The sequence below is a fragment of the Equus przewalskii genome, chromosome 14 (assembly GCF_037783145.1).
Source record: "Equus przewalskii isolate Varuska chromosome 14, EquPr2, whole genome shotgun sequence".
Lineage (NCBI taxonomy): Eukaryota > Metazoa > Chordata > Mammalia > Perissodactyla > Equidae > Equus > Equus przewalskii.
This window is the reverse complement of record NC_091844.1, coordinates 63,206,058-63,233,252: the sequence shown is the minus strand read 5'-3', so window position 1 is coordinate 63,233,252 and position 27,195 is coordinate 63,206,058. Positions and strand designations below refer to the sequence as shown.

Genomic DNA, 27,195 nt, shown 5'->3' with positions numbered 1-27,195 from the left:
GCGGAAACCTTTTCCTTTGTCACCAGAGAGACACAAGGTTATTGGGGTCCTATTCTGGGATTATTGCCATATCCACTTAGATTACTGCAGTCCTTGAAACATTTGTATTTGAGGGTAGATTTAAACAAAACTAGTTAAAGTCATGTTAGATTTCAAAATGTGCTATTGATTCTAGAAACATCTAGTAAAAGTCAACAGGTTAATGTTTCTTTGAAAAAATTTAGTATAGATTGTAGGTAGTCCTTTTTGCATGATAGTACAGGACTATAAACAGGACCATTCAAGCTGAAAATGTGCAAAATGATCTTAATAATCAATGGAAAAACTGCCAGTTCCATGACCTTTAAAATTTTTTTGTAAAAACATTAAAACTTTTACTCTAGGTTATAAATGTATAGGGAAATGAAAAAATAGTAAAGCTAATATTTATTTAATGCCCTGTAATTTACAATGTTAGAAAAACTGAGAAAGTGTTATATTTCTTTGAGTAGAACTTATCGAGAGTGGTTTGAACATGTTCGCTTTCTTCTCGTTGTATAACTTATGATATGGAATATCTTTTCTCTGTCTTAGTGAATTGTCATGCTCCTTTCCAAGTCTGGATCAGCTTCCAACATCTCACCCTTTGTGCTTTCAGAGTTGTGAAATATCTGAGTTCCTTTAGTGTTACTTCTTTGGGACAGCTTCATCCTTTTCATCACTACCAGTTTCCAATTTTGCTTCCAGTGTTACCACTTTTCATTGCTTTGCTGCTTTCATTTTTCTTGGCCCTTTTGATTATCCACTTCTGTACAATGTCATGTGAGTTTATCACTGCAAGACGAGGAGGCAGCACAGCTACCTGCTTTGCTGTCTGTGCATGAACTGAATAACAGATGTGCAGGGATCAATTGCCAGTGGACTTTGAAGGAAGTGACCTGATTGGTTACTGATCATGATACACATCTAGTGATTTGTGGAACGAAGAGCTAGCAGTGAAGTTTGTACTTAATGCAATTACTCACGGTTAACATACCGTCACAACTGAAGTTTGAACCATGCTGTTGTGGGGGACAGGTGTTATTTAACTAAACTGTTGTAACTGAAATTCATGCATGTTAGAACCATGCATAGTGAGGAGTGCCTGAATTCCAGTAATAAATCATTTGTACTATGTTTAAATCTTGGCCTGGCTCCCCTTTCCCTTGCTCATTGTACCTTGAACCCATCCAGTGTAGACAAGCTGTGATGTAGAAATTCAGTTCAGAATTCAACTGGGAGTTATGAAGTCTTTGACTCAATCTTGGAGTCAGCTTTGACTCTTCTTCTCTTACCCAGCCCCTAAGATTAGATCGGGCACTGGAGAAAGCATATTTCAGACTCCGTCCATCATGGGCAGTTTGACTTGATCTGCCATATAGTCAGACCCTGGACACAGTTTGTAGGTGGTCACCTTGGTCATTTTTTCTGGCTCTCTCTTTCTTCCTCTACTGTCTCCCCTCTTCCTCAGTCTACTGTTTACTTCCTGTGCCCCATCTCCATGTTGTGCCAATTCTCCCTCTATCATTATATTACTTCAAGTTTCTTTCAGTTTTTGTTGCCATTGTCCTAATCTATGGGTTTTTCAACTTGTAATTCAATTATTTTAGTAGTCTCCTAACTTCTCCACCTTAGTCACTCTCTATTTTAACTAATCCCACATGCCATTACTCTTTCAGCCTTGTTTAATTCTCTCCTTGGAGCCTCCAAAATAACTTACTAATTACAGAATGAAGTCCAAACTCAGTATCGGGCCTTTATCCATTGTCTGACTCAGGCCCACGTCTGCTAGTTTATCACCTGACCCCTGCCCTCAAAAACCTGGAGTTTCAACAAGACGGACTTTCTCATTATCTCCCAAATATGCCTGCCTCCCCTTCTTTACACACACCATTCTCCTAGGATGCAGTTCTCTCTGTGTTTCTAACTCTTGTCCAGTTTCAAAGGCTTATCCCAAATGATCTCTCCTATAAAGTCTGTTTTGACTTACCCCAAATTACTTTTCTCTTCTCTGAAGTTCCATAGGATTTACATTTTATATTTTCCAATTTGTCACTTATTTGCTGACCTGTATTTTTAACTATCATGTATTATCTAGTCTCCCCAGTTAGCTCTTACATTCTTGAAGGGCTTTCACGGAATCTTCTATAGTACCTAGAATGGTATTTGACAAAGGGATAGGTAGAAATAGGCTCATTCTTTTGTCCAGTATTTTTTTGAGCTGCAGCATTTCTTCTAGAAGCTAAGCTTCATGCTAGGGGTAAAACATAACAAGATAAATGCCTGATCTCAGAGAGCTCCAGTGGAATGAGGTGTACGGGAAAGTTGTCAGGCAATTGTAAATCAGTAAGCTCAGTGGCATAGTGAGCAAGCTAAGGAGAGTCCCTGGAAGCACAGAGGAGAGGCACCAAACCTAGATGAGGGGCAGCTGGGAATGCTTCTGGAAGAAGTGAGATTTAAACGGAGTCTAAAAGAGAAGTAGGAGTTAGGTAGACGAGGGGGCCTGAGTGGAAAGAGTGTTCCAGGCCAAGGACATAGAGTGGATGAAGCTCAAGAGGGACGAGAGGGACCTGCACGCTGAGGAACTGAATAAAGTTCAGTGTTGCTGGACTGTCGGGATTGAGGTGAGATTCCTGAGTGTTGAGGTGTAGGCCGGAACAGAGGCCCTGTGACGGTAAAGAAGTGGACATATTTGATGAATGTTTAGAAGGGAGGACTTCCAGGACTGGATGTTTGGATAGGTGAAGTGACAGAGCAGCACTCAGGTTTCTGGTAAGGACTACTTGATGAAGACAGATTTTAGGGGGGAAGATGTTGAGTTCAGGTTTGGACATTTTGAGTTCGAGATGCCTGTGGCATATGTACATGGGAATATACAATAGTAGACAGTTCAGAGCACAGCAGAAAGCTTTGGCTGGGAAATACAAATTTAGGTGACAGCATATGACGGTGAAATTATAGAGGAAGAGTGTGTAGCGCTAGTAAAAAAGATTTTAAGGCCAAATTTTAAAGCACATCAGTATTTAAAAGACAAATAAAGAGCGGTGTCTGCAAAGAATATTAAGATGGAATGGGCAGAGAGGAAGGAGCCAAATAGATGAGTGAGATGTCACGGAAATCAAGGGAAGACTGAAATCTGTCCGTTGGATTTCACAACATGGAGACTGTTAGTGACCATAGGAAGATTAGTTTCCATGTAGAAGACAGGTGGGGAAAGGGAAAACAACCTGGCCCAAGCTAGTTTGTAGGAGTTCAAAAGAACAGACAGCTCTTTTGGAAAGTTTGGTCCTGGAGGAGAGGATTTAAAGCGGGTAGAAGCTGGAAAGAAAGGGAGTTGTGGGGCTTTTATTTTTTTAAGCTGATGGAAATCTGATCACATTCAAAGGCTGATAGGAAGAATTCATTAGTGATAAAGAAATTGACCATAAGCTGACTTTAGGCAGAATTTAAAACTCGTCTTAAAATTCTTCACCTGTGTCCTTTTATCTTTTGGTATTCTAAGTAAATTAAATTCCAAACTACTAATCACTCTGCTACTTCTAGGTTTCACTATGATCTTGCTAACCCAAGAAGATTGCAAATTCTTGTAAAGCAAGATTCAAACTATTCTACTCCTTCATTCTGCGTAGGACTTAGTTCAGTGTCTTACATACAGAAAATTCCCAATAGATTGTTTTTAGCGCTCTCATTTGTTTCTTCATTTTCTTTGAGGAAATATTAATGTCTGCTGTGTGCCAGGCATTGTTCTAGGTGCTGAGGGTATAAAGGTCACTAAGCCAGACATAACCCTTTTCCCCAAGGAATTTATAATCTAAGGAGACAGGTAATAAATTAGTAATTAAATAGGAAAACCAAATAGTTACAGAGAGCTACTTAAAAGCATAGCGTGAGAGACAATAATCTTGACTGACTACTTTATATATATTCTTTTCCCTTGAGTTCTGCTTTCCATTGTTGGGGGAGAACAACCACAAGCACTGGGAGAGTTCAGTGACTTAAGATGGAAAGAAAAAGGTAGTGAATAGCAGCCTATTTTTATTGTAGTATAGTAACTCCTTTGTTTACTGGTCTGATGTCAATGGGACTATGATGGCTATAATGGGCTGTGTGTTTTGGGAGTTTTGTTGGTTGATTGTCATTTAGCTTTTGAGAAACTAACCAACTCCACATTTTCTCTCTTCCCTTTCAGTAATTTGCCATCTTCCCTGTATGAATGGCGGCCAGTGCAGTTCAAGGGACAAATGCCAGTGCCCTCCAAATTTCACAGGGAAGCTTTGTCAGATCCCAGTCCACGGTGCCAGCGTGCCTAAACTTTATCAGCATTCCCAGCAGTCAGGCAAGGCATTGGGAACGCATGTGGTCCACTCGACACATACCTTGCCTCTGACCATGACTAGCCAGCAAGGAGTCAAAGGTAAGCTTATTATTTTGATTTTTGCCTATTTGTCAGACCTGTGTTAACCTGCCAAACCCGTACGGAAGCAAGTATCTGCAGATGGCCAGGGCTGGTGCTGGAACAGAGAGGAGTGTATGATCGGTGGCCTGAGATGGCATTTGGGACAGAATGGAGGCCCAGATATGTGGCTACAGTGCTTTCTAGGCCATAGAGATTTGGTATCTAGGAAGTAAGAAAATGAAAAGGATCCCGCCCTTCTCTGGTGACTCTTAGCACCAAGAGCTAGTACCCTGTGTGGCGCTGTTCTGGCACAGCCTGGGAAATGGACAAATGAGCAAGACGGTGTTCTGGCTCTTACAGTATTAATAAACGAGTGGATTACACAGAACCTGCTGATGAATACCAAATCTATTTTGTAGTTGAAGAATGCTTGGTTTTAGTAGCTCTAAATGATCATTTAACCTCATTGGACTTCAATTTATTCATCTGTAAGGAAGGTAAACTAGGTCACTTGGAACTCAGAAATTCTGTGACTAATTCATTCTTTTCAACCTGGCATCTCTTCTACATGCACAATTTTTAAAAGGGGTCAGAGAAGTGTTACTGGCTCTTATTCTTTAAAACCTGAATCTTAGCATCAGAAGATGAAATTTTGTTTGAAAGTTGCAGAAATTAAATCTTGTCACAGATACAAAGTATCACGCTTTGGTATTTTGTGTATGTGTTTCACCAGAAGCACAAAAGCGTGTACGTACTATGCTGTTTAAGGATAAGAGAATTATGCTTTGTGAAAATTGTATTCTTCTTTTGATGTAGAAAGGTAAATCTTATAATTTCTATGATAGAAACTGTGAGAAAATCAAGTCCAACTCTTGGGTCTTTAATACTATCATTTGATAAAATGTACCCACCTATGACCATAGGTAGCATGAATTTCATAGTTTTATGACTCTCCTGAAAAAAAATTCTGTCTCATGAATATGTTACTATGAGAGGTTTTAACTTCTCTTCATAATTTCAGTTTTATACTTTAAACCTAAATTTATGTATTTTAATTTTTGAGCGTACTCTTTTTTTTTAAGGTATACTTTTTTTGGGGGTGAGGAAGATTGGCCTTGAGCTAACATCTCTTGCCAATCTTCCTCTTTTTTTTTCTCCCCAAAGTCCCAGTACATAGTTGTATATCCTAGTTGTATGTCTTTCTAATTCTTCTATGTTGGATGCCACCACAACATGGCTTGATGAGAGGTGTGTAGGTCCACGCCGGGACCTGAACTGGTAAACCCTGGGCTGCCAAAGCGGAGCGTGCTAACTTAACCCCTCTGTCACTGGGCCAGCTCCCTGAGTGTACTCTTTTATGAAGAATTTTGATGGCTGTACAGCAAAAATATATATGCACTATATATGTATAATTTACCCTATGTATAATATATATGCATGTAAGTATATATGTGTATGTATAAAATTTACTTTTATGCTGACTCACATGTTAATTAGTCATGACTAACAAGTTTTTCTCCCAATCTGTTTTAGTGAAATTTCCTCCCAACATAGTCAATATCCATGTGAAGCACCCTCCTGAGGCTTCAGTCCAGATACATCAGGTTTCAAGAATTGATGGCCCAACAGGCCAGAAGGTAAAAGAAGCTCAACCGGGCCAATCCCAAGTCTCATACCAAGGGCTTCCTGTCCAGAAGACCCAGACAGTACATTCCACATACTCCCACCAGCAAGTCGTTCCTCACGTCTATCCTGTGGCCGCTAAGACGCAGCTTGGCCGGTGCTTCCAGGAAACCATCGGGTCACAGGTAAGCAACACTGCCCTTTGCGTTCTAGATATGGTCTCATTTTAATAGGAAAGTCAGACTTGATAAAATGATTTTTTATAGAAGGGGTTGGCAAACTGACCCATGGGCCTGTTTTTGTAAATAAAGGTTTATTGGAACACAGCCGCATCATTCATTTACGCTTTCATGCTATTGATGGTACAATTGCATAGTTTTGATGAGATCATATGAGCTGCAAAACCCTTTCCGAAAAAGTTTGCCCACCCTTTATCTATAAGATAATTTTAAGTAGTGAACTTCCAAAACTGCTGGAAGTCCATGATTGCATGTTTCTCTTTTTTAAGTTAAGTTTGTTTGTGTATTAAACATGTGTCAGACATGAGATATGGTACATGAGATATATTCTGAAAAGATGTTTGAAAATATTTCTGCCTTTATGTAGTAATTTGCAGGTTAGTAGGTACAGTTGAGTTTTGATCCCATCATGCGATAATTTTTCATCTTTCATTTTCTTATAAAAATTCATAAATAGAATGGCAATGCATGAGTTGTTTGAAGTGCATTTTTTCCCCCAAAGATGGGCACCATCTTTGGTGCCAATCTTTTTTTTTCTTTCTGCTTTTTCTTCCCAAATCTCCCCCATACATAGTTGCATATTTTAGTTGTGGGTCCTTCTAGTTGTGGCATGTGGGATGCTGCCTCAGTGGGGCCTAATGAGCAGTGCCACGTCCCTGCCCAGGATTTGAACCGGTGAAACCCTGGGCTGCTGAAGTGGAGCACATGAACTTAACCACTCGGCCACGGGGCTGGATCCTGAAGAGCATTTTAAATATCGTTGGATTTACATGTAACTTTAGGCCTATCTTTATATCATAAAGTGGGAGAAAGCCTGAGTTTTCTCTAAAACTTCCCATTGGAAGTGCATAGTGAAGGCAATATAAAAATATTTGTTCCTCTTCCCCAACCATTTGGTGCTACCTGCTTTGGGATTATGTGATAGTGACGTAGCTTTGTCCTGTGGTTCTCCTGTCATTTGGTTATGGTTTGGACCCTCCACGAGAAGAGTCAATGAGGTGCACTTATTATAATTCCTGAATATTCAAAAAATACTGGTCTGGGTAATAGAATCAATTGTTATTGCTTTAGAAAGTTAGAAAACACTTTTAAAGGCAAAATTGATTTGTAGAACCTAATAGAAAGAGCAGCCATGTGGAGTTATAAGATCTTGGCTAGAGCCATGGACCCAGCACTTTGTGGCAGGGAACCAGCTTCCTTATCTGTGAAGTGGAGACAAGAATATGGAGCTTTCTGGGGCTGGCCCAGTGGCACAGCGGTTAAGTGCACACGTTCCGCTTCGGTGATCTGGGGTTCGCCGGTTTGGATCCCAGGTGTGGACATGGCACTGCTTGGCAAGCCATGCTGTGGTAGGCGTCCCACATATAAAGTAGAGGAAGATGGGCACGGATGTTAGCTCGGGGCCAGGCATCCTCAGCAAAAAGAGGAGGGTTGGCAGCAGATGTTAGCTCAGGGCTAATCTTCCTCAAAAGGAAAAAAAAAAACAAAGAATATGGAGCTTTGTCAAGATTAGACAAGGTAATATGAGCACCACTTAGCAAATGTTATATGAAAATATTAGCTTAGGAGATACTGATTTATCAAGGTAGAGTCAAACTTAAAAATAATCAGAGTAGGTGATTACTTATGTCATGTAACTTCAGTAAGACAGAAAAGGCTCCATCCCCAAACATGACCTACGTTTGGGTACCTGAATGCCAACTGAAGGGGACCTTTTCATTCCACAGTTGAATACCAGGTTTAAGCAAATCCTTTTTGGAGAAGGAACACCATCAGTTTAAACTTAGCTCAGAAGTAAAGACTGGCTTCTTGTGCTAAGGGTGGGAATTGAGAGGGCCAATGGGGCTGAAGTACACTTCATGCACTTCATGGTTTTGCCCTAGGCCAGCCTTGGAGAGTGAGGATGAATTTGGTGCCATTTGCATTGCTTAGTCATTCCAGCTTAGGCTGGTCATGAGAAAGGAAAAAGCAGGTCCTTTTAAAACTAAAAGATACTGTGCCCAATATCTTTCTCCTTAGTTTCCAGGTTGGAACACAGATGATAAAAAGCACGAAAATGAGGTATCAACAAACGTGTTGTTCTTGTATAATAGGAGGCAGATGATTGCCGACTAGAAAGGATATAAATAATTTACTTTTAATCCTAAACTGCACTATACAATCAAAATGAATTGGATAATTGGTGGAGTTACCAAATAATTAAAACTCAGTGGAATACTTTTTGCCTTATCTGGATACTTCTCTGATTTTTGGTCTGAATGATCCGGTGATCTCAGTGCTTAATTTACTTTGCATGTGTGCTCACTAATACACAGCTTCAAAGTAAGGCCTGTCTTCAGAAAACATTCACAGCATGCATTTGCCTTCCTGTTGGCAAGAAGTGTTGCTGGTTGCCTATGATTGTCCAGTTAATTCATGCAATAAGGATGATCCAGGCATTTGTAAAAATACATCACTGGTAAATAGTCAATAGTATATAAGATGTATCCTACAAAGATTTGGAGAACACTTGTGCTTCCTTGCTATGGTTACTTTGTATACATAGCTACAGAAGGGGAGGTATAAGTAGATTTTAAATGAATGGCAAAAACAACTGCATAAATACTCCCTAGTGCTTTGCTCAGTGGGAACACTCTTATTGGCAGCAGATTTCAACTACTGAGACTCTTAATGCCATAGAGTTATCAGTAAGTACTTATATTTGTTGCTGTGAGAGGTCATATACAAAACAAATTTGGCAGAAATAGTCCTTGTTTCTATGGCACATTCTACCAATTTGGCAGTAAACTTGGGGTTGGGAACCCGACCTGAACTGTGATCAATGTATTTAAATTCAAGGAAGCTTCATGGAGTAGAATTTCAGGAACTGCTTGGATGGTGGAGGAATATGGATGGCTGGTTAGGAAACCAAGCTCATATGGAAAATGGGGAGAAGAAAGAACTTTGCAAGAAATGGGTGAGGAAGAAGTGTCAGAAGAGACCCAGGGATGTGAAATAGTTTGGGATTCCTGGAAGACGTTTGCACAGATATGAAGCCTCTTAAACCTGAGGCATAGTGTAATGTAAATAACTTGATGTCAAGGTAAAAATAGCATGAAGCCCCGTTGATCAAGTGATCAAACTCAGAATTATTAAAAATGAGGCAACGGACATTATATGCCTTCTGTTGTGATACAATGTGAAGTCTACGTATCATCCTAAAAGTATTCTTGCCAAAAATGTTTAGCCTGAATCTAATCAAGCCTTCACACCAAACCTCCAGCTTATAGGAAATACTGAGAGCAAAGCTAAAAATATCCCTGCCCCATCAGACAGACTCATAATTAGGATGTTGTCTGATTTCTCCAAAAAAATCATATCATGAAAAAAAAAGTAGAATGACTTTTCTAGAAAGAGACTTGAGACAATAATAAATGTAGTGTATGAACCTTAAACAAATCCCAGTTTTGAAAAAACACAAAATCCAGCTCTAAAAGATATTTGGGGAACAATTGGGAAAATTTAAATACAGACTGGATAGCAGATGATATTTTGGAATTATTAATTTTTTTAGATGTGATAATGTTATTGGGGTTTACAAAAGATAGTGTTCTTATTCTTGAGAGATGAATGCTGAAGGTTTTAGGGGTAAAGTGCCATGATGTCTATAATTAACTTTCAAATGCATTTTATACACAAATATGGCAAAATTGTAACAATTGTTGACTGAGAGGTGGGTATGCTTGTAATCATTGTATTATTCTTTGAATAGCTCAGCATATTTGAAATGTTCTCATGAGAAAAAGAAGGGGGAAAATGTTAAAATTTCCTAGACTTACAAATAGAATAATATAATTTTAAGCTGAACTTAAAATCTGTAACTTTAATACATTTAATGAATTTTTAGAAAATAATGTTTAAAGTTTCACTTTTGAATGAATGGGGTAGGTGGAGATGGGCATGGTAGACAGGAGGAGGCTAGGGAAAAGTTGGCTTTGGTCTGATTGTGAAATGACCAGGGTTCAATCTAAGAAGTAAAGCTGAAAATAGAGATGAATGTAGGGGCTTTTGTAAAGAATCAAGCGTCAGGATTTGATTATATGCTCTTGTGAAGAAAAATATGGTGATGAGTTGGAATATTCTGAACTTCCATGCTTTGGAAATCAGATAAATGCTCTCTCTGATTGATGAACTGACCCTTTGGTTGGGGGAGGGGGAGCGGATTGTGAGGTGAAGATGAGCAGCTACGCTTTGTTTTAAGCAGGCCTGTCCTTGATGGACATCAAGAAGGGTGTATTCTTGGATATTAGTCAGGGAATCCAATGCTGTGTTAGAGATGGAGTGAGAGAGGATTCATGGAGAAAGTTCAGCGGTCAGTGAATACATCTAATGATGATGTTAAATTCACGAGAATAGAGGATATTTCTTTGGCTTGTATTATAAAGAGAAAAGAGCAGGAATAATGGAATTGGAAATATTTGTGTTTCACCTTGACAGAGAGAGCCAAGATATAGGGGGGAAAATCATTCCTCTTGTAGAAAGTGATGTTTCATCTTTCAGAGTCCTAAAAATAATTTGTTGTTCTTAAAACCAAATAAAGTGTTGACTTTATGTGAATTGGGCTGGGTACAGGCATTATTAAACTCATGGTAAAGTATTAAAATAATAGAAATCTAATTGAACATGGGATGATTCAGAGGAATAAGTTTCTTGAATATGAATCAACTTGAAGTACTTGACAAGTCATAATTTTGGCAGAGATAGGTGTCTGCGCTACCTGGAGTAAATAGTGGTACTCCATATATATTTGAGAACATTTCTGAGTTTGCTCACGGTTTAGATCAAGTTGGAATTACATCTCCAGTGGTTACACTTACCAGCTACTTTCAGGATAATCTCATGTTTTCACATGCTTAAAACTTGAAAATTTCCATGCTAGTTTTCATCTCTAAGGAAGGCCAAATTTCAGAAAATACCCCTCAAATCTTTCTTTGCATCACAGGGACATTGAATAAGTACACTTTTTCCATTGTACAAGAATACCCTTTGCTTTAAATTGATTCCCTTAACAGTTACCTAAATTTGAAATGTACTTGGCATCTGTTTTTTTTTAGTTTCAAACGTTTTATTTATTGCGCAATTGCTGGAAACAAACATTTACAGTGACCTAATGGTGCCAGATGGTACGAAAAGACTTTGTCTGCGAAGTGTTCAGAATCACGATGTAGGGTTTAGGGCTCAGCGTCCAGGCTGGGTTTGCCATTGCCTGGTTGTGCAATCATGTGCTCTCTGTGAAATGCAGGAACATGCCCCTTAATTAGACCCAGGCATTACAAGACGAGACCAAAAATTCAAGTGCTTCAAGACCTTCCTCTTGCAGATGCCAAAGGAGCAGAAAATTCCACATATAAACACCTGAGTTAACTAAGAAGAATAGAGATAGTGGGAAACCTGAAGTAGATGTGAGCAGAAGAAGAGAAGACATTTTTAGTACAGCTCTCTAGCACTGATAAAGATGATCAGATAACATGCAAACTCGCTTTTATAGTTTGCAACCATAAAATATCCCCATAATGGTTAAAAAAAAAAAAAGCCCGTAGGAAGCAAACTCTAAGATTAACTTCTCTAATATATATTCTGCAGAAGAAAATAATCATTATGTGGACTAAGAAGAAAGGACCAGTACTTGATGTGAAATCCTGAAATCACTGGAAGAGCCTCTCTTTCCTTTAATTATTGGTTATGTAAATAATAAGACCTGGGGCAGAACTGAGTTAAAGTGACACAAGAATTGTTTGGGATCCTCTTAGAGGTTCCAGAAGTTGTTCCAACAGTTCTCTTTGGACAGGACAAATGGAAACAGAATGGACCAGTTTATTTAATTGGAGATAGGTCTCTTTGGCAGATAAATTCAATAACATCCTCAGCTCTAAACGTTAGCACTGGAAAACACACAATTCTGAAGGGCCAAAAGATGCACTTAGCTTTTGTTTAAAAAAAATTTTTTTTTAAATAAGCGTCATGGAGAAATTAACAGGAAAGTGTGAGCTTGTTGAAGTGGAAAATATCTTAATTACATGGCTGAAAGTACTTTTTAAAAAACTCAATACTTCTGTCACAGGACTTTGAAGAAAAATATTTCTTGGTTTCCACCATACAGAAGCCAGTGGGAAAGTAGGGAAACAGATGACAACAGATGTCTGCCTGTCAGCTCCACATGGCAGAAAAAATATAGATGGATGAATAGATACATATGAAGGTGGAGAGACGGGATGCAGCCTTTGAAAATCTCCTCTCAGTGATGGAAAATGAGTTTAGTGCTCAATTAAGAAGGAGCTGGGACATTAAGTTCTGCTTAGAAACCTGTTCCTTAATTTCCACAAAGTCTCGTCTGCCCTGACTAGAAGAGTCTTACTGGGGTGAGGCTTAAAGCTGTGATGAAATACTCATGATATTCTGATGGGGATAATGCCAGAAGCATTGTAACACTTTTCACACTGGTTATTTCCCTAAATGGAGTCCATAAACTACATAAATAGATGAGAAGTCTAAAAAAAGAATAACCATAAAACATTTTACCAAAGACTCTTGGCCTCTCACTTGTGCTTTATCCTTATGTGGGAAGGAGATCTGAGTCAGCCAGGCTGGGTCAACAGTGAGTTCAGGTGTATATGTGGCCCTCTCCCCTTCCCTGTTTTTCAGGCCTCATGCTCTTTGGGGCAGGGCCCTCCCAGGTGAACTTGGACTTCTTGCAGAGGTGCTCCTGGGCAGTGATTAGGGGAGGCAGGGCCAGAGCTACCAGACGTCTGCCTTCTCCATGAGCAGGGTGTGCTGATTGCATTTACTGAAGCTTGGCCTCCTTCAGGTGGAATAAGTCATTAACACCAGGCACTTCCTGTGCCATCTGGGTTTTTCTTCAGTGTCCCACTCAAATACTCTTTTGGCATAATCTAAGAAATATTTAATTGAGTGTTAGTGAGTCTGGTTGTCTCCGGTGGCTCTGAAATGGCCGTCCTTGCCAAACCTTACCTGTGTCGACAGCAGAGGTATCACTGAAGGTGTCACACACGTCTCAGTGATGGGCGCCTGGAGCTCTGCAGCGTTGGCTGGTCTTGCTCCAGCAACCTCTGCCAGAGTGACTGTGTGCGGGGGCCCTCTGTTGGAGTTGAAAAGATCAGTAAAGACAGGGATAAGATCCAAAGAGGAAAAGAGCCGCATGTGAAAGAGAACACGTCTGCATGTCACTGGGCTGCTGCCAGTGGGGAGGAGAACTGCTAGTTTTACTTGGATTGAGAATGTGAGTCTGAGACATTAGGATAATCAAAATATAGATTCTTAGAACTGAAGGAGAGTGCTTCAGAGAATGGGTGATGCCCCAGACATTACCCTTCTGACTGCCTAATATCCAGTCTTTACCCAGGCCAATGTCTTTTGGGCACCGAAGAGTATGTCAGCTTCAAGTCTTCGCTTTACCCTGACCTGTTCAATAGACAAGCAAGTTTCTGCTTCTCTGGTCCTCCCCAAGCCACTCCTCTCAGATGTTTTTCATTTTATTGGCAGTAAAAATGCCTTTATCATGACAGGGCTATCAAATTTCTGTATTTTATACCTCTAGGGCTCACTAAAATAATATACCTATTAATAATTAGACTCCTGTTTTTGCAGAGGAATAGGCATTGAAAATAATTATGGGGCAGTTCAGAGTGGAAGCATATTAAGTCATTTCTGATATTGGCAGTGTGGTAAGATTTTGTGGTCATTACATTTGAAGATGACATTTCTGAGCATGTTGGAAGTAGTTTTAAGAGATCATGACTTGAATTGATGGTTGATTTAGGCTCTATACATTATAAAAATGTTTAGAGTCACAGCTGGTATTTCTAGGGCTGACAATGTTTCTTGGCTTTGTCTGCATGATCCCTTGAAATTGGGATTTGCTAAAACGAAGTGGGATCATCTGGTTTACTAAGAAAAATCCCCATCCTCTAGAATCTGACCCATAAAGTTGTAGTGGAAAAAACAAAACTAGGGGCTGGCCAGGTGGTGTGGTGGTTAAGTTTGTGCACTCCACTTTGGTGGTTTTGATCCTGGGCGCACACCTGGGACTGCTCGTCAGGCCTTGCTGTGGTGGTGTCCCACATACAAAATAGAGGAAGATTGGCACAGATGTTAGCTCAGGGCCAATCTTCCTCACATACACACATACACACACACACACACACACACACACACACACACACACAAAGGCAGCATTGCATACCGATCTTACACACACACACACACACACACACACACACACACACACACACACACACAAAGGCAGCATTGCTCCCTGTCAAGAGACAACAAAATGATTCCCCTGTACCGCCCTGTACCTGCCTCCACAATGATGATACTACCGTTTCTTTTTCTTTCTCAACCTCCCTTTTTTTTTTTCCTCTTGTCCTGTTTTGTGGATAAAAGAATTTATGTATAAAATTGGATATTCTGTTACCGCAAGATCTCTTTAGGAGACTGTGCATTTACTCTAGTGGTAATGCTGTTGTGCAGTTTTGAAATTTCTGTTTTGAAGGAATTGTTTCAAAACCAGTTTATGAGCTGCACAACAATATTAGTCTTTCTTTGATCTTCTGCAGCTCATTTGTCTATTGTATTCTTAATGAATCTGAAAGTTTCCAGTGGTCACTGTAGCGAGCAGGGATTTGCCACCATTGAGGCTATTTAAAATAATGTCTTCAGCCCTGAAAGAATTCTAAAATCGGAACAGAGGAGTTGTAAATATTTTGAACAAAGACAGCAATGCCTTCAAGATGACTCCTTTAGAGAGGACTGGTTTAGAATGTGTAAGCTTTAACAGAGTTGTGAAGAATATGGGCTTAACATTCTGTAGCTTTGGGGTAGGCCTCTTAATTAGGTGGTGTATTTTTATACAATTGATAGCTGATAGAGAACATTCACATTTATGTCCTTACTTGACTGTCAAACCACCTTCAAAACAAGGAAAAGTAGGTATTCTTGTCTCCCATTTAAGTGAAACTTGAGGCTCAGAGAGGTAGGGAACCAGCTTATGTCGGTATGTCCACGTCTATAACTCTTTTTCCATTTTAGCGAACTCTCCATATCTCTGACCCTCAGTTTCTTCATTTTTCAAATAATTGCTTTGGCTGAGAAGGCTCCCAAGGCCTCCTTTCGCCCTGCAGTCCTCTGCCAGTGATGATTTTGACATCTTTCTTCTTTTCTACAATCTTAGGTACCACTGATACTAACTAACATATGCATAGGATCTATGGACAAAGCCAACTGTACAAATATCAAAGATAGTCAGTACATATCTCACATGATTTCTCAAGTCCCCTCAGGTGTCGGCTCCCCCAGAAAGCCTTCCAGTCTGTCTTCAACCCACATTCTGTACTCCTTCCTGAACTCTTCCTACATGTATAATCCAGTCTTCCTCATCAGATTGCCCTTTTGTGTGCGTGGGCCACTTACAAACTGAGCTCGGTGCTGGGCCCAGATGAGTAGTCAATAAATAATGTTAGTATTAGTCAGGTGAGGCTAGGTTGTGCTATAGTAATAAGGATGACAAAAGCATACATTTTGTATGTACTAGATGTCTAACAGGTGATCAGGGGGCTCTGTGCTAAGATCTCTTAGGGAATCAGGCTGATAGTGGGTCTACTATGTTACTGCCATGCTATCTCAACACAGCCCATGGCTGCCTCAATTTTTACAGAGGGAGAAGGGAAGTACCTCAAGGGACACTCATTACTTTTCCGCAGCCCATTTACAGAATGAGTTGCATGGCCCTGTCTGTTAGTGCTATAGACTGAATTGTGGCCGCCTCAAAATTCATATGTTGTTGAAGTCTTAACCCCCAATGTGACTGTATTTGGAGATAGTCCATAAAGAGGTAATTAAGATTAAAGGATGATCGTAAGGATGGGGCCCTGATAAGATAGGATTAGTATTCTTATAAGAAGAGACACCGGTGAGCTTGCTCTTTTTGCCATACTGGAGGACACAGCAAGATGGCGGCCTTCTATAAGCCAGGAAGAGCATCCTCACCAGAACCAACCATGCTGGCACCTTGATCTTGGATTTCAACCCTCCAGAACTGTGAGAAAATGAATTTCTGTTGTTTAAGCCAGTGAATCTGTGGTATTTTACTATGTCAGCCCAAGCAGACTAATATAGTTAGGGAGCCAGGACATGTGGGGAAGCAAGGGGTTGTTTGGTGAGAAGTAAATGTTCCTACCACAAGTGGCAGAACAAGGGTCAACAGAGATGTGGCTCCCCACTTGCAGGGAACTAAAGAAACCTATTAATATGATTTGTGGCATTCAGTTTTTCTACACTAGTTGCAACCAAACCATAGGTAATTATTAGTTTTGAGTTCTGTATACTTGGATGAGACACAGTTTTTCTACACTAGTTGCAACCAAACCATAGGTAATTATTAGTTTTGAGTTCTGTATACTTGGATGAGACACCGAAGAACTGAAAGCTTAACCAAATGAGGCACGTGTTACAATTTACGTAGTGCTGTGAGGCCCCAAATGGTTTTTGTTTCTTTCAGCATCTCTACATAGACGAAAGGAAACTGACAGGCAATGAAGTTTAATATAGAAAATGTTTCTCAATACTGTTGTAGAAATAAGCATTGGGGAAGATTGGCCTTTATGTTTATCCTTTGGGAGTGATCTGGTTTCCATAGTAATAATAATCATGGCTGTATGCTCATCTTTATTTCTTCCCTCTACATGAGTCTATCTTTTTAGACACATCCTTGGTAATAGGATAAATTTCATCATCTCACCATCTAGTATTAGGACTTATGATGTAATTTGTGTTGTTTTGCTGCAAGGAAAGGCTAACAGGAATTATGCTGTCGGGATATAATCATGACAATACTTAACTATTCTTTTTGCAATTTAAGAAGAGCAAGACGCCTATGACAGCCTGGGAGACTTGACTGTTGAAATGCTCAGATCATTGTAGAGGTGGAGAAAATAGGCAGCCCAAATTTGATCATTTATTTAGAAAAGATGTCAAGTAGAATCATTAAGTTTCACGCTTAAGAATTTTTTTCTCCTTGTATGTTACTTTAAAACCATTTTTCCTTAGTGTAACTTTTAAAATACCGTTTCATAAACTAAAGTAGTTGTCTGGAATTCCTTGAAGCCCATGGTTTGGCTTCAGCAGGCTTTAAACAAATACACTCTCAGAAATCAATGTGGATCCATTTCCAGCAGTTAATGCCCTAGTCACAGTAGATACTTTGTAAAATCAATAGCCTGAAATATCAGAGGATTATGGTTATATCAGATACCCCAAATGCCTAACATTGTTTTAATTACTCTAATAAAAGAAAGCTGGGTGGACTTAAAAAAAAAAAATCCTTGCCTATAAAGAATGTTCTGCTCAAGCCAAAGAAAATTTTTTACAAGTTCTTTTAGAAAATCTGGAAGTATTTAAGTGTTTTCCTCTTCTTCTTATGAGACAATGCCTGTTATCCTGCCAGTGCTCCATCGTACAATATTCTGCTTTATGACAATGGGCCTTTAGAACAAGTTGATCAAATATGTTGTTGTAGTTGCATTAGTGATAGGGTTCAGAGATTTGGACGCTGTTTCTCATTGGCACATAGAAATAAGCATATTTAATGTTCTGGTACATGGATATTGAAGAGCTTTCATGAGGTTTTCCAGTTTAATTTGGAGCCACGGTTGGTCCAGAGGCTAGAATAACACTGTTTTGCTCAGAAGATGGGCAGAAGTCATTTTGCCAGAGTGGAGAAGTGTTTATATTATAGTGAAAAGATTGATGATGGGAACAATGAAGAGCTGTCACAGGAATTTGGATTAACCCAACCCGTTATATACAGTGAGAATTTTCCCCATAAGGGACCTCATTCTGATCTTATGAAAAGAAGTCCAAGATTTCCAAAAATAGGATTCACATTCCTCAAGCGGATTCCTAGTATTTTGAGTGTAGCTTCAGTTCACCAGAATACCTCAAAGCTTTCTACCAGAACATTGGAGTAAGGTGCTTCTGGGTGTGGGTGGAGGTGAGCATAACAACTGCACAGGTGGAATAATTTATGGGACACCTGTGCAGGGTGGGTTGATAGACCATAATGTGACTTTATAACAGGTCACAGCTCAAGGTATGCAAAACCTGCATCTCCATGACCATCTTGAATAGTTTCTGATATTTTGCTTATTGATAATCATATATAACTCATTGTATTTATTTCTGATAATCTGAGAAGGAGTTTAAGAGCCTTGATAATCATATATAACTCATTGTATTTATTTCTGATAATCTGAGAAGGAGTTAAGAGCCATGACTATCTTCAGGAAGATAGAGCAGCCTTTTTTGTGAATACAGGCTAGCAGGAAAGAAGTGGGCATGAGGAACAATCAAGAAGAGGTGGCCCCTCCTGGTTATCACTGATCAAGCTGGTCTAGGTCAGGGTGTGATGTTAGAACTACGAAACATGTAGCATCCTGGAATCTAGTGTATCAACCTGGCAGGCAGGGAATGTTTAAGGAACACTGACTTTCGCAGGACTCCCTGACGCTGGACACCATTCCACCATAACTGTCTGGTTACTCTCACCCCTGCACTAGAGCCTGCATAGAAATCATAGAATTTAGGCATATCAATGAATATTAGCAATTGGTCTATCTGTAAAATTTAATTGATGAGGAAGCTAAAGTCCAGAGAGGTAAACTAACTTTCTTCACGTCTTGTATTGAGTTTATGGTAGGTGAAGACTAAAACTGAGGCTTTCTGGTTCCTACTCCAATGTTGTTTCTACTATTCCATCCTGTCTCTTGGGCCATCTTTTCTAGGCATGGAGGATTCACGAGAAACCATTGCTATCTGTATAAGTTGGCTTGGGCTGACATAACAAAATACCATAGACTGGGTGGCTTAAACAACCGAAATATTTTCTCACAGTTCTGGAGATTGGAAGTCTAAGATCAAGGTGCTGACAGATTCAGGTCCGGGTAGGGCTCCGTTCCTGGTTTGCAGTTGGCCACCTTCCCGCTAGGTCCTCACCCAACAGAGAGAGAGAGGGGGCACTCTGGTCTTTCTTCCTCTACTTATAAGGACACTAACCCCGTCACAAGGGCTCCACCTTCATGACCTTATCCAAACCTAATTACCTCCCGAAGGCCCTACCACCTAATATCATCCCATTAGGTTCAGGACTTCAACATGAATTTGGGGAGAAGGGCACACAAACATTCAGTCCATGCCACCAGCTGAACTTGAAAGGACAGGTATGTTCTCTGGGACTTTACTAAGGGAGTTCCATGTTCTTCAGTGTTTTGTGACTGGGCCATGGATGCTTGGGGAGAGCGGATGCAGAGTGGGCTCCACTAATTTGGCTTCATGGTCTTGGTTCTCTGGTACCAAGACATGGCACATGACAAGAAGGATCTTGATGCTTCCAAAGTGAAATTGTCTGCTGCTTGAACATTGATATCAACTACTTGAATTATTGTAATTCAGTGATAAACTATGTTGTGCTTCTTGAGTAGAATTAAAATGAAATCCATGAGATGACAAACTCTCGGCAGCATTTATTCTCTGACCATTTCTTTATTAGCCAGAGCACTTTTGTAAAAATCTGAACATTTTTAGCAAAATCTTAATATCTTTTTTCTTTATTTCTAGGTCTAACATTTATTTTCACACATCTCTTTTCTGTAAGTTGTCTCTGGGACATTGTATATTGAGTAGCTATGAGATTACTCGGTCGTTTGTTAAGCAAGTCCAGGTTTTTAAATGAGGGGCCTGGGGGAAGGGGTCTAATATTGATTGCAAGCTCAGTGTGTCATGGCCATCTGGCTATCTCACGTAGAATCTGTCTCACATATATTGTCTCAGTTTTCTTGAGAGCTCTGTGAAAGTAGACATTTTTAATTCCATTTTATAGAGGAGGAAATAGAGGTGGAGAGTTTTGCTTATGGTCATGTAGATGGTAATTGGTAAAGTGAGGATTTGATTCTATGTTGGTTTGACTTCAAAAGCTGTGTTCTTGCCATTTACTCAGTTATGGGTCGTCTTTACTTGACTTTGCACTGGGCCCACAGGGAATATGATTGTGTGGAAAGGTCAGTTTCACATTCGTAAAGCACAAACTCTGCCAGACGTGAAGCTGCCTGGGGGTTTGCTTTGTGTGGGGACGTCTCTTGTTGGGGACAGCATTTGTGGGGGAAAGAGAGAATTTGTGCTGGACTTAAAAGGTCCTTTCTGCTGTTTGTTTGAGAAGAAGTGTAAACAGTGGACCTTTAATAATTACCCAATTTCATATTTTGCTCCTCTGATTACTGATCATGTTGACCTTAAATATAATTTATTCCCTTTTTCCCCATGAATGATAGAGACTATCCAAATAATTTTTTTTTCTTTTGAGGGAAAGTACTAGATGTAGAAAGTATACTTTTATTAAAAAACAATCTTCTTCTCCTCTTCCTCTTTCTCTTTATCAGTATTTCTGTGTTTTCCATTAATTCAAGGATGCCAAATATTTCACTGGAAGCAATCAAAAACTTTTCTGCTTTGGGAAAAGGAACTGCAATGCTTCCTTTCCCCTGTCTACTGATTAATTTTGATATCCAACCACAAATCGAATCCCAAATTTGGAAAATTCTCCATGGTTTACCTTCACCTTATTTTCTGACTTTCCCCACCCACCCTCTCTGTTCCCCGTATTTGGCCTGCCTTCCTCTGGCTTTCCCCTCCCCACACACCTGCCCTGGGGTCCCTCCCAGTTGGTGGTCAGTCTTAGGCTTAGCAAGAGCTGCTCCATCTCTTTGGAATCTCTTTCCTCAGGCCAGCCGTTGAGTCACTGCCTTGTTTCAGCTCTTTCCTAAACACAGTCCTGCATACTCTTGTAAGAGTTGCAATGAATCAGCCTTCTCTCTTCTTTCATGTTTTGCTTCAGTGCAGTCTCTAGGAGCTTTTTAAAAGTCTGTATTACTTTAACATTTTAAGTTTTGTTTGTTTGTTCCTTTGGCTCCAGTGCCTTATTCTCTTTGGGAAAACGTTCTTTATTCAAACTTAAAGTATCTTATGCTTCATTGTATACTGGTTCCTGATAGCAAAATAAAATGAGTTATATACGTATGATAAGGATAATTCATAAGAATATTTCAATACTATCGTTTTTAAATGTCTTAAATAGTAAGACTAAATAGTAGGTCCTTGACATGGTGGCCACCTTCATGGAGTGGTCCTTTTACTAGTGAAATGTCTGAACTCTTTTAATAAATGTATCCTGAGAGCCCAGCAAATGGCCAGCACAGTAATACTTTATAGGTTGTACCCACACAGCACACAAGCTGAGGAGGACAGATGGGGATCCAGCTCATTTCTCTGCTTACCAAATGCTACGTCCTGGTGCAGAAGACATCCCCAAAGCTCGCTTTTTTCTAGTCCCCACACAGGGGCTGATGGGGTAAAGGCAGCCCTGCTGGACATGCATCATTTAATCTTGCTGCAATCCTTTGAAGTTGAGCTTATTGTCCCATTGTCCCTTACTAGCCAAGAGAAGCTGGATGATCTGTTGAACATCTTGCTGCTCATCCAAGAGAACTGGGATTTAGATCCAGGTCTAGTGACTTTCCAGTCCAGTACTCCTTTCTTTTCCCCAGGGCTGCATCTTCATTCCCTAGAACCTGGCACAGTGCAGCGAACATTCTTAGAATGAGGCTATCATAGGTACCAATAATTTTAAGGTATGAAAGTTGAATCTCATGAAACCAGACTTCAGTGTTTATCACAACCTCTTCAAATTATTGTTCATCTCTGAAGCAACTCCAGGAGTGAATTTTTGGCAAAAATTGTAAGCCTTGGTTGCTAAGTGATAAGTTTTGAGCTTCATTCTTGCTCGTATATTTATAGGGAGATCTAGTAAAACTGTAATCACAGCTTCACTTGGAGTATCAGGACAGTGCTGTGATATTACCTCAAAACCGAGGGTGAAGTCTCCAGATAAGTATTCTCAATCAGATCAAGATTTAGAAAAGTACGTTATCCTGCAATCTATTAATTCTTAACAATGTTTAAAAATGAAAGTTGTAACATGGACATTCATGGAGTAATTGTAATGATTTTTAGATAGCCTTACCTGCTGAGGCCTACTGCTAATACAGATATGAAGATAGGAAGGGTTATCTTCATGCACCCAGTCTTCTCAGAGTGTTGGTGAGGGCACTGGTGGATTGGGACTGGGAGTAGCTCTATTTATTTTCTCTGTGTAGTTTGCACAAGTTCTGTAGGAGGAGGCTCAGACTAGGGTGAGCATCTCTGGAGATGTTGACGTAACTGAGGGGGTAAGACACGAGAGATGGTTAGGAGGCATCTGCCCAGAAAAGGTCCTGTTACAGATGTGAGAGCAACAGAAGTACTTGAGATTGTCTTTCATGCGTAGTAATTTGCATTTCCTAAATCAAGTAATGCAACCTACCAGTTTCTATTGAACATAGAACCCTAGACCTGGCAGAAATCATGAATCATCTGGTTCACATTCTGGGCATTCCTGTGGGGTGGTCCTCTAGCCTCTATTCCCAGTGAAGGTGACAGCACCTTCCATTTTTGAGGAACATTAACTGTTGTAAAGGTCTCCTGCTTTCGGAGTTGAATCTTCTCTTCCTGTGATTTGCAGCAGTTAGTCCTGCTAATACCTTCTTCATGCAACTAGCTTCAAGTAGCAAGCTTGTTTATCATATCTGAACTCTGCCATCATGGCTACACACAGTCTTATTTTCTCTACTTTCTTCAGTTGACACTCACAGGACCTGGTTGCCAGAACCTTCATTGTTCTGTTTTCATTACTCTAGGTGGTGCATGCATTTGCTGAATCGTAGCATGGATGTGTGGGGTTATAGTGTCCCTGATCTGCAGCATGAGGTTGTATGAACTTTTTGAGGAGCTATATAACATGTTGGTCATTTGACGGGGTAGGTTTTTCTTTCTGACTTGAAATAGCTCAATATTGGGTTATAAATTTAGCATGTTTCTCCTAGATTGCTTGTACATAAGAGATGCCTTGAATTGAGAGACAGGATTTCTCTGAAAATGTGGTGAATGAGTTACATAAGAGAAAACACATTTGTGTTTTTAACTTGTAAAAATCACCTCACTCTGAGCATAAAAGTGTAGTTAGGCAGAGTCAGTCCCTGTCCATGAAATTCTGTCTTATGGAGAAGCAGAATCTACCAGTCTGAGAGAAGGACCTGTTGAATTCTAACATCCTGTTCTGTGGAGTTCTTTCCAATATGACCTTTTGGTGTGGAGGAGAGAAGATCCTTGTTCTACCTTCTTTTCCTCTAGATACATCTACAGCCAGGTAAAACCTAGTGGTTTTGGGTTGACTCTTCTGTGAGAGCCCTGCATATTGCCACAAGGATCTCTCCGGGGGAGTTTCTGGCTACACATGAAGTCTCTTCGTAGTTAAATAACTCAAGGGGCATACATGAAACTTTGTGCCTTGTTAGAAGCCTAACTTCATCCCTTGCAGTCTATTCTCGTACTGTGCAGACCCAGTTTTGAGAAGAACACACAGTGTCGTGGTACCACCTACACTGCCATTTATTTAATCGATTTGGATGGCTTGTGCTGCTCTTGGCTGTGGACCTGCAAAAACAAAGCCATGGGATAAAGCAGCCTGAATTCTGTAATGAAAACCTTGTACCTTTTTTGAGACCTGGTAGAGAGAAATGATTTACTTTTGCCCTACCAAATAAAACATTCTAGGAATCCAAGGTGAAAATTGGATTTTAACTGCTACTAAAATCTTGAGCATATAAAATCAGCAAGTGTTGAGAGTTTTGCTTGATTAAGAGAAGAATCTAAAGAGTCTGGTACAAGAATGAGCTACATACGATGTGCACTGGTGTCTTACATAAATCTGATTGATAAAACTGGAAATAAACATCAAGCGCACTTGGGCAGCAGATTGCAATAGTGGAGACTTCTGTGTTCTTAATATAATCATTTCGTTTCCAGTCTTATGCCTGGAGCATTCTTCTTCCATGCTTCATATTTCAGATTTAAGCCTTCTGTGATTAAGCTGAAGGAGTCTGGAAACTACCTGAATCCAGCCAGTACGTGCTTTTCTTCTCTCAGGTTCTCATTTAATCGTGTGTTCACTCTTCCTTCCCTTCTCATCTTCTCTCCTCTCCCCCTCTCATCATACACTGTTTTTGGAGAGCACACAACATCCTGTCAAAATTATTAAAAGCCATCAAAACCTAAGGACTTGAAAGCTATGATGTAACTGAAACTTCATTAATTGTGCTGGGCCTTCTCTGGTTTTGTTTTACAATTTGGACATGTAGACGCTTAGAGCCTCATTCAGAATGTTGCATGCCTGGACCTGGCGGGAAAGAAGCACTGTCCCTGGAGGCCTGCCAGATGACTGGTATCTGCTGCCTGCTGCCCTTCTAAGGGTCACCACCTGCCCGGTGGTGTCACTGGATTCCGCTCACTGGCCTGGGCGCGTCTGCTGACTTCCGTTGGTTTTCACAGGCCACTGCTCGCCTGGGTGGGCTGCAACTAGTTTGTTTGTTCCTTTCTTCCCTCAATCAGTCAGTATTTGTTGAGCATTTTCAACGTGTCCTGTGGATTGAGATATAAAGATAAAGAAGATATGTCTGTATTTAATTAAAATGCATAGCACAGGCAGCAGAACTGTGTAGAAAATGCCCAGGAGGAACTCACTGAAACTGAGGAGATACAAGGTTTCACAGTGACGGTTCTTCAGAGCTGGGGCTCATGGCATAAAAGAAAGTTAATCTGGGCAAAGGAAAAAGGAGGGGTCTTCCAGAGAGAAGAAACGGCTTTTGGAAAGACACAGTTTGTTCGGAAAATAAGGGGTCTTTTGGTGTGCCTGAAGGATGGAGGTAGAGAAGTGGAGGCGACAGAGAGAAAGTCAAAAAGATTGTCTAGGGCAGGAATAGGAAAGACCTTATATATCGTACTGGGGAATTTGTAGTCTTCAGACAGTAGAGAGTCACTGAAGGTTTTTAAACAGAGTAGTAATGTCATCAGATTTGTCTTTGGAAAGATGGCGCTGGAAACCGTTGGGAGGAATTTGTAGAGGTTGAAGCGGAGGAAGGCAGAGTGACCCCTTAGATCTGGAGGCTGGGCTTAGCCTACTGAGTGGGGATGGAGAGTCATCTGGCCCTCCCTGCACGATTGGCCTTGGGATCAGCACACAGAGTGGATCTGTTTTCCTATACCCTTCCCAACCTCGGTGAGTTGGTCTAACTTTAGGCCCCTGCCTCTCAGCCTCTTCTTACCTCCTCCGGTTAGCCGGATGAGATGGGTTTTTACATTTGACAACTTGTGTTGCTCCAATAGCCTCTAAGCTTGGCTGTTATGCCTGCTGGCCTTGCTTAAATTTGCCAACACCTTCTCAGCTTGGCTGACCTCCCTGGGTCAGACCACTTGGCTGCCTGGAGGCTTCCTTTCTGCCAGAGCTGATCTGGCTCAGCCCATGATCATTTTTTTTATCGTCCTTTCCTATCCTGTCCCTGCCCAGGCCTTGGTGTTATAGGAAGATGGAAAGCCTCTTGTGCGTGGGACCTATGCTGCATTGTCAGGGTTTACACACATGCCACACCCTTATACCTCTGTTTCCTGATGATCCACAGCAGAGATTCAAAAAGTTTATAGTGATATTTTAAGTTTTGAGGTTCTCATTAAGAAAAAAAAGGCATTGAAACTTAAATTTTATAAAGTGCTCTGAGCAGTGACAAATTTTCATAAGACTAAAATTGCCAAGAAGCTCTTGGAAATGTGCTTGTTCATTTTAGTATCGTATTGATTCTATTCTGGTGTTTTGTTTAGAAGTTTTAGAGGTTTTGCTTTTCCTCTCTAATTGTGTCCATAACAAGGGAACTTTTATAATGTGACTGTGAAGCCTAGCCATGCTCCAGAGCTGGGCATCGTGCAATCAATTAACCTTCATATTTCACACCTCATCATTGCAGTGTGGCAAAGCGCTCCCTGGCCTTTCAAAGCAGGAGGACTGCTGTGGAACTGTGGGTACCTCCTGGGGCTTTAACAAATGCCTGAAGTGCCCCAAGAAGCCGTGTAAGTGATGTTTCATCATTCTTTTGCAGATTAATGTAGCATATCTGTTTCCTTATGATTACCGTTTTAATGGTGACACATTAGACTTTCCAAGAATTCTTATTGAATTATAGAATGTAGTGCTGTAATTTGCCTTTCCAGAGACCTGGCAAGTCTGAGGAAGCTTTCATATCAATTCTGTTTTTTAGTAAGCCTTGTTATCATTTGCCTTCTCCAGTTGGAGTACTTACTTAAAATCTTTTAAGAGGTGATAAACTAAAATGAGCTTTTTTTGCTCAGGTGAAGAGAAAATAAGATGTCTTTTAAAAAATGATAATTAAATGTGGTAAATCCTATAAAAAGTCAGTGCAATTATTGTTTCTTAGAGTAAATTCCTTAAATGAAAATCTTAATAGCCACAACTTCTCTTGTGGTTTTTGTTATACTGTAAGTTTTCAAATTTTGCTCAAAAAATCTAAAGTGGAGAAATGATTGCTGATTTGTGAAGAGAAATTTATAATCACTAGGACACAGTATTTTCCCTTTTCTTCTTAGTCACTCCTTTTATATGCTCACAGTTCTCAGTGACATGAATCTGTATTGACACCAGCAGACGTTGATTGGTCTATAAAGTCTGTTTTTCAGAACCCCTTGATTTGAATAAATCCAGATTTACATCTTTCTGTTACTTTCTTCCCAATTATAGTTTGTATTTTTAGTTTTTGAATGTAGCATTAATTCTGGATAACTGATCTCTAATAAATATGTTTTTGAAAGGCAGAGGTAACTTGTTTTGAGTTTTTTTTACACTTATTCATCATGTTTCTGCCAAGAAAGCAAGGG

General features: G+C 40.1%; 1 protein-coding gene across 29 annotated transcripts in view; it reads left to right on the top strand.

Moving 5' to 3' along the window:
* LTBP1 (latent transforming growth factor beta binding protein 1) overlaps positions 1 to 27,195 on the top strand; it is a 382,985-nt gene that overhangs the window by 190,032 nt on the left and 165,758 nt on the right. For all 29 annotated transcript variants that reach the window (XM_070574194.1, XM_070574192.1, XM_070574191.1 and 26 more), the window contains 3 exons: positions 4,208 to 4,432; positions 5,948 to 6,222; positions 26,271 to 26,373. In XM_070574194.1, the coding sequence (XP_070430295.1) occupies positions 4,208 to 4,432; positions 5,948 to 6,222; positions 26,271 to 26,373 (603 nt within the window). The remainder of the gene's footprint in view (positions 1 to 4,207; positions 4,433 to 5,947; positions 6,223 to 26,270; positions 26,374 to 27,195) is intronic.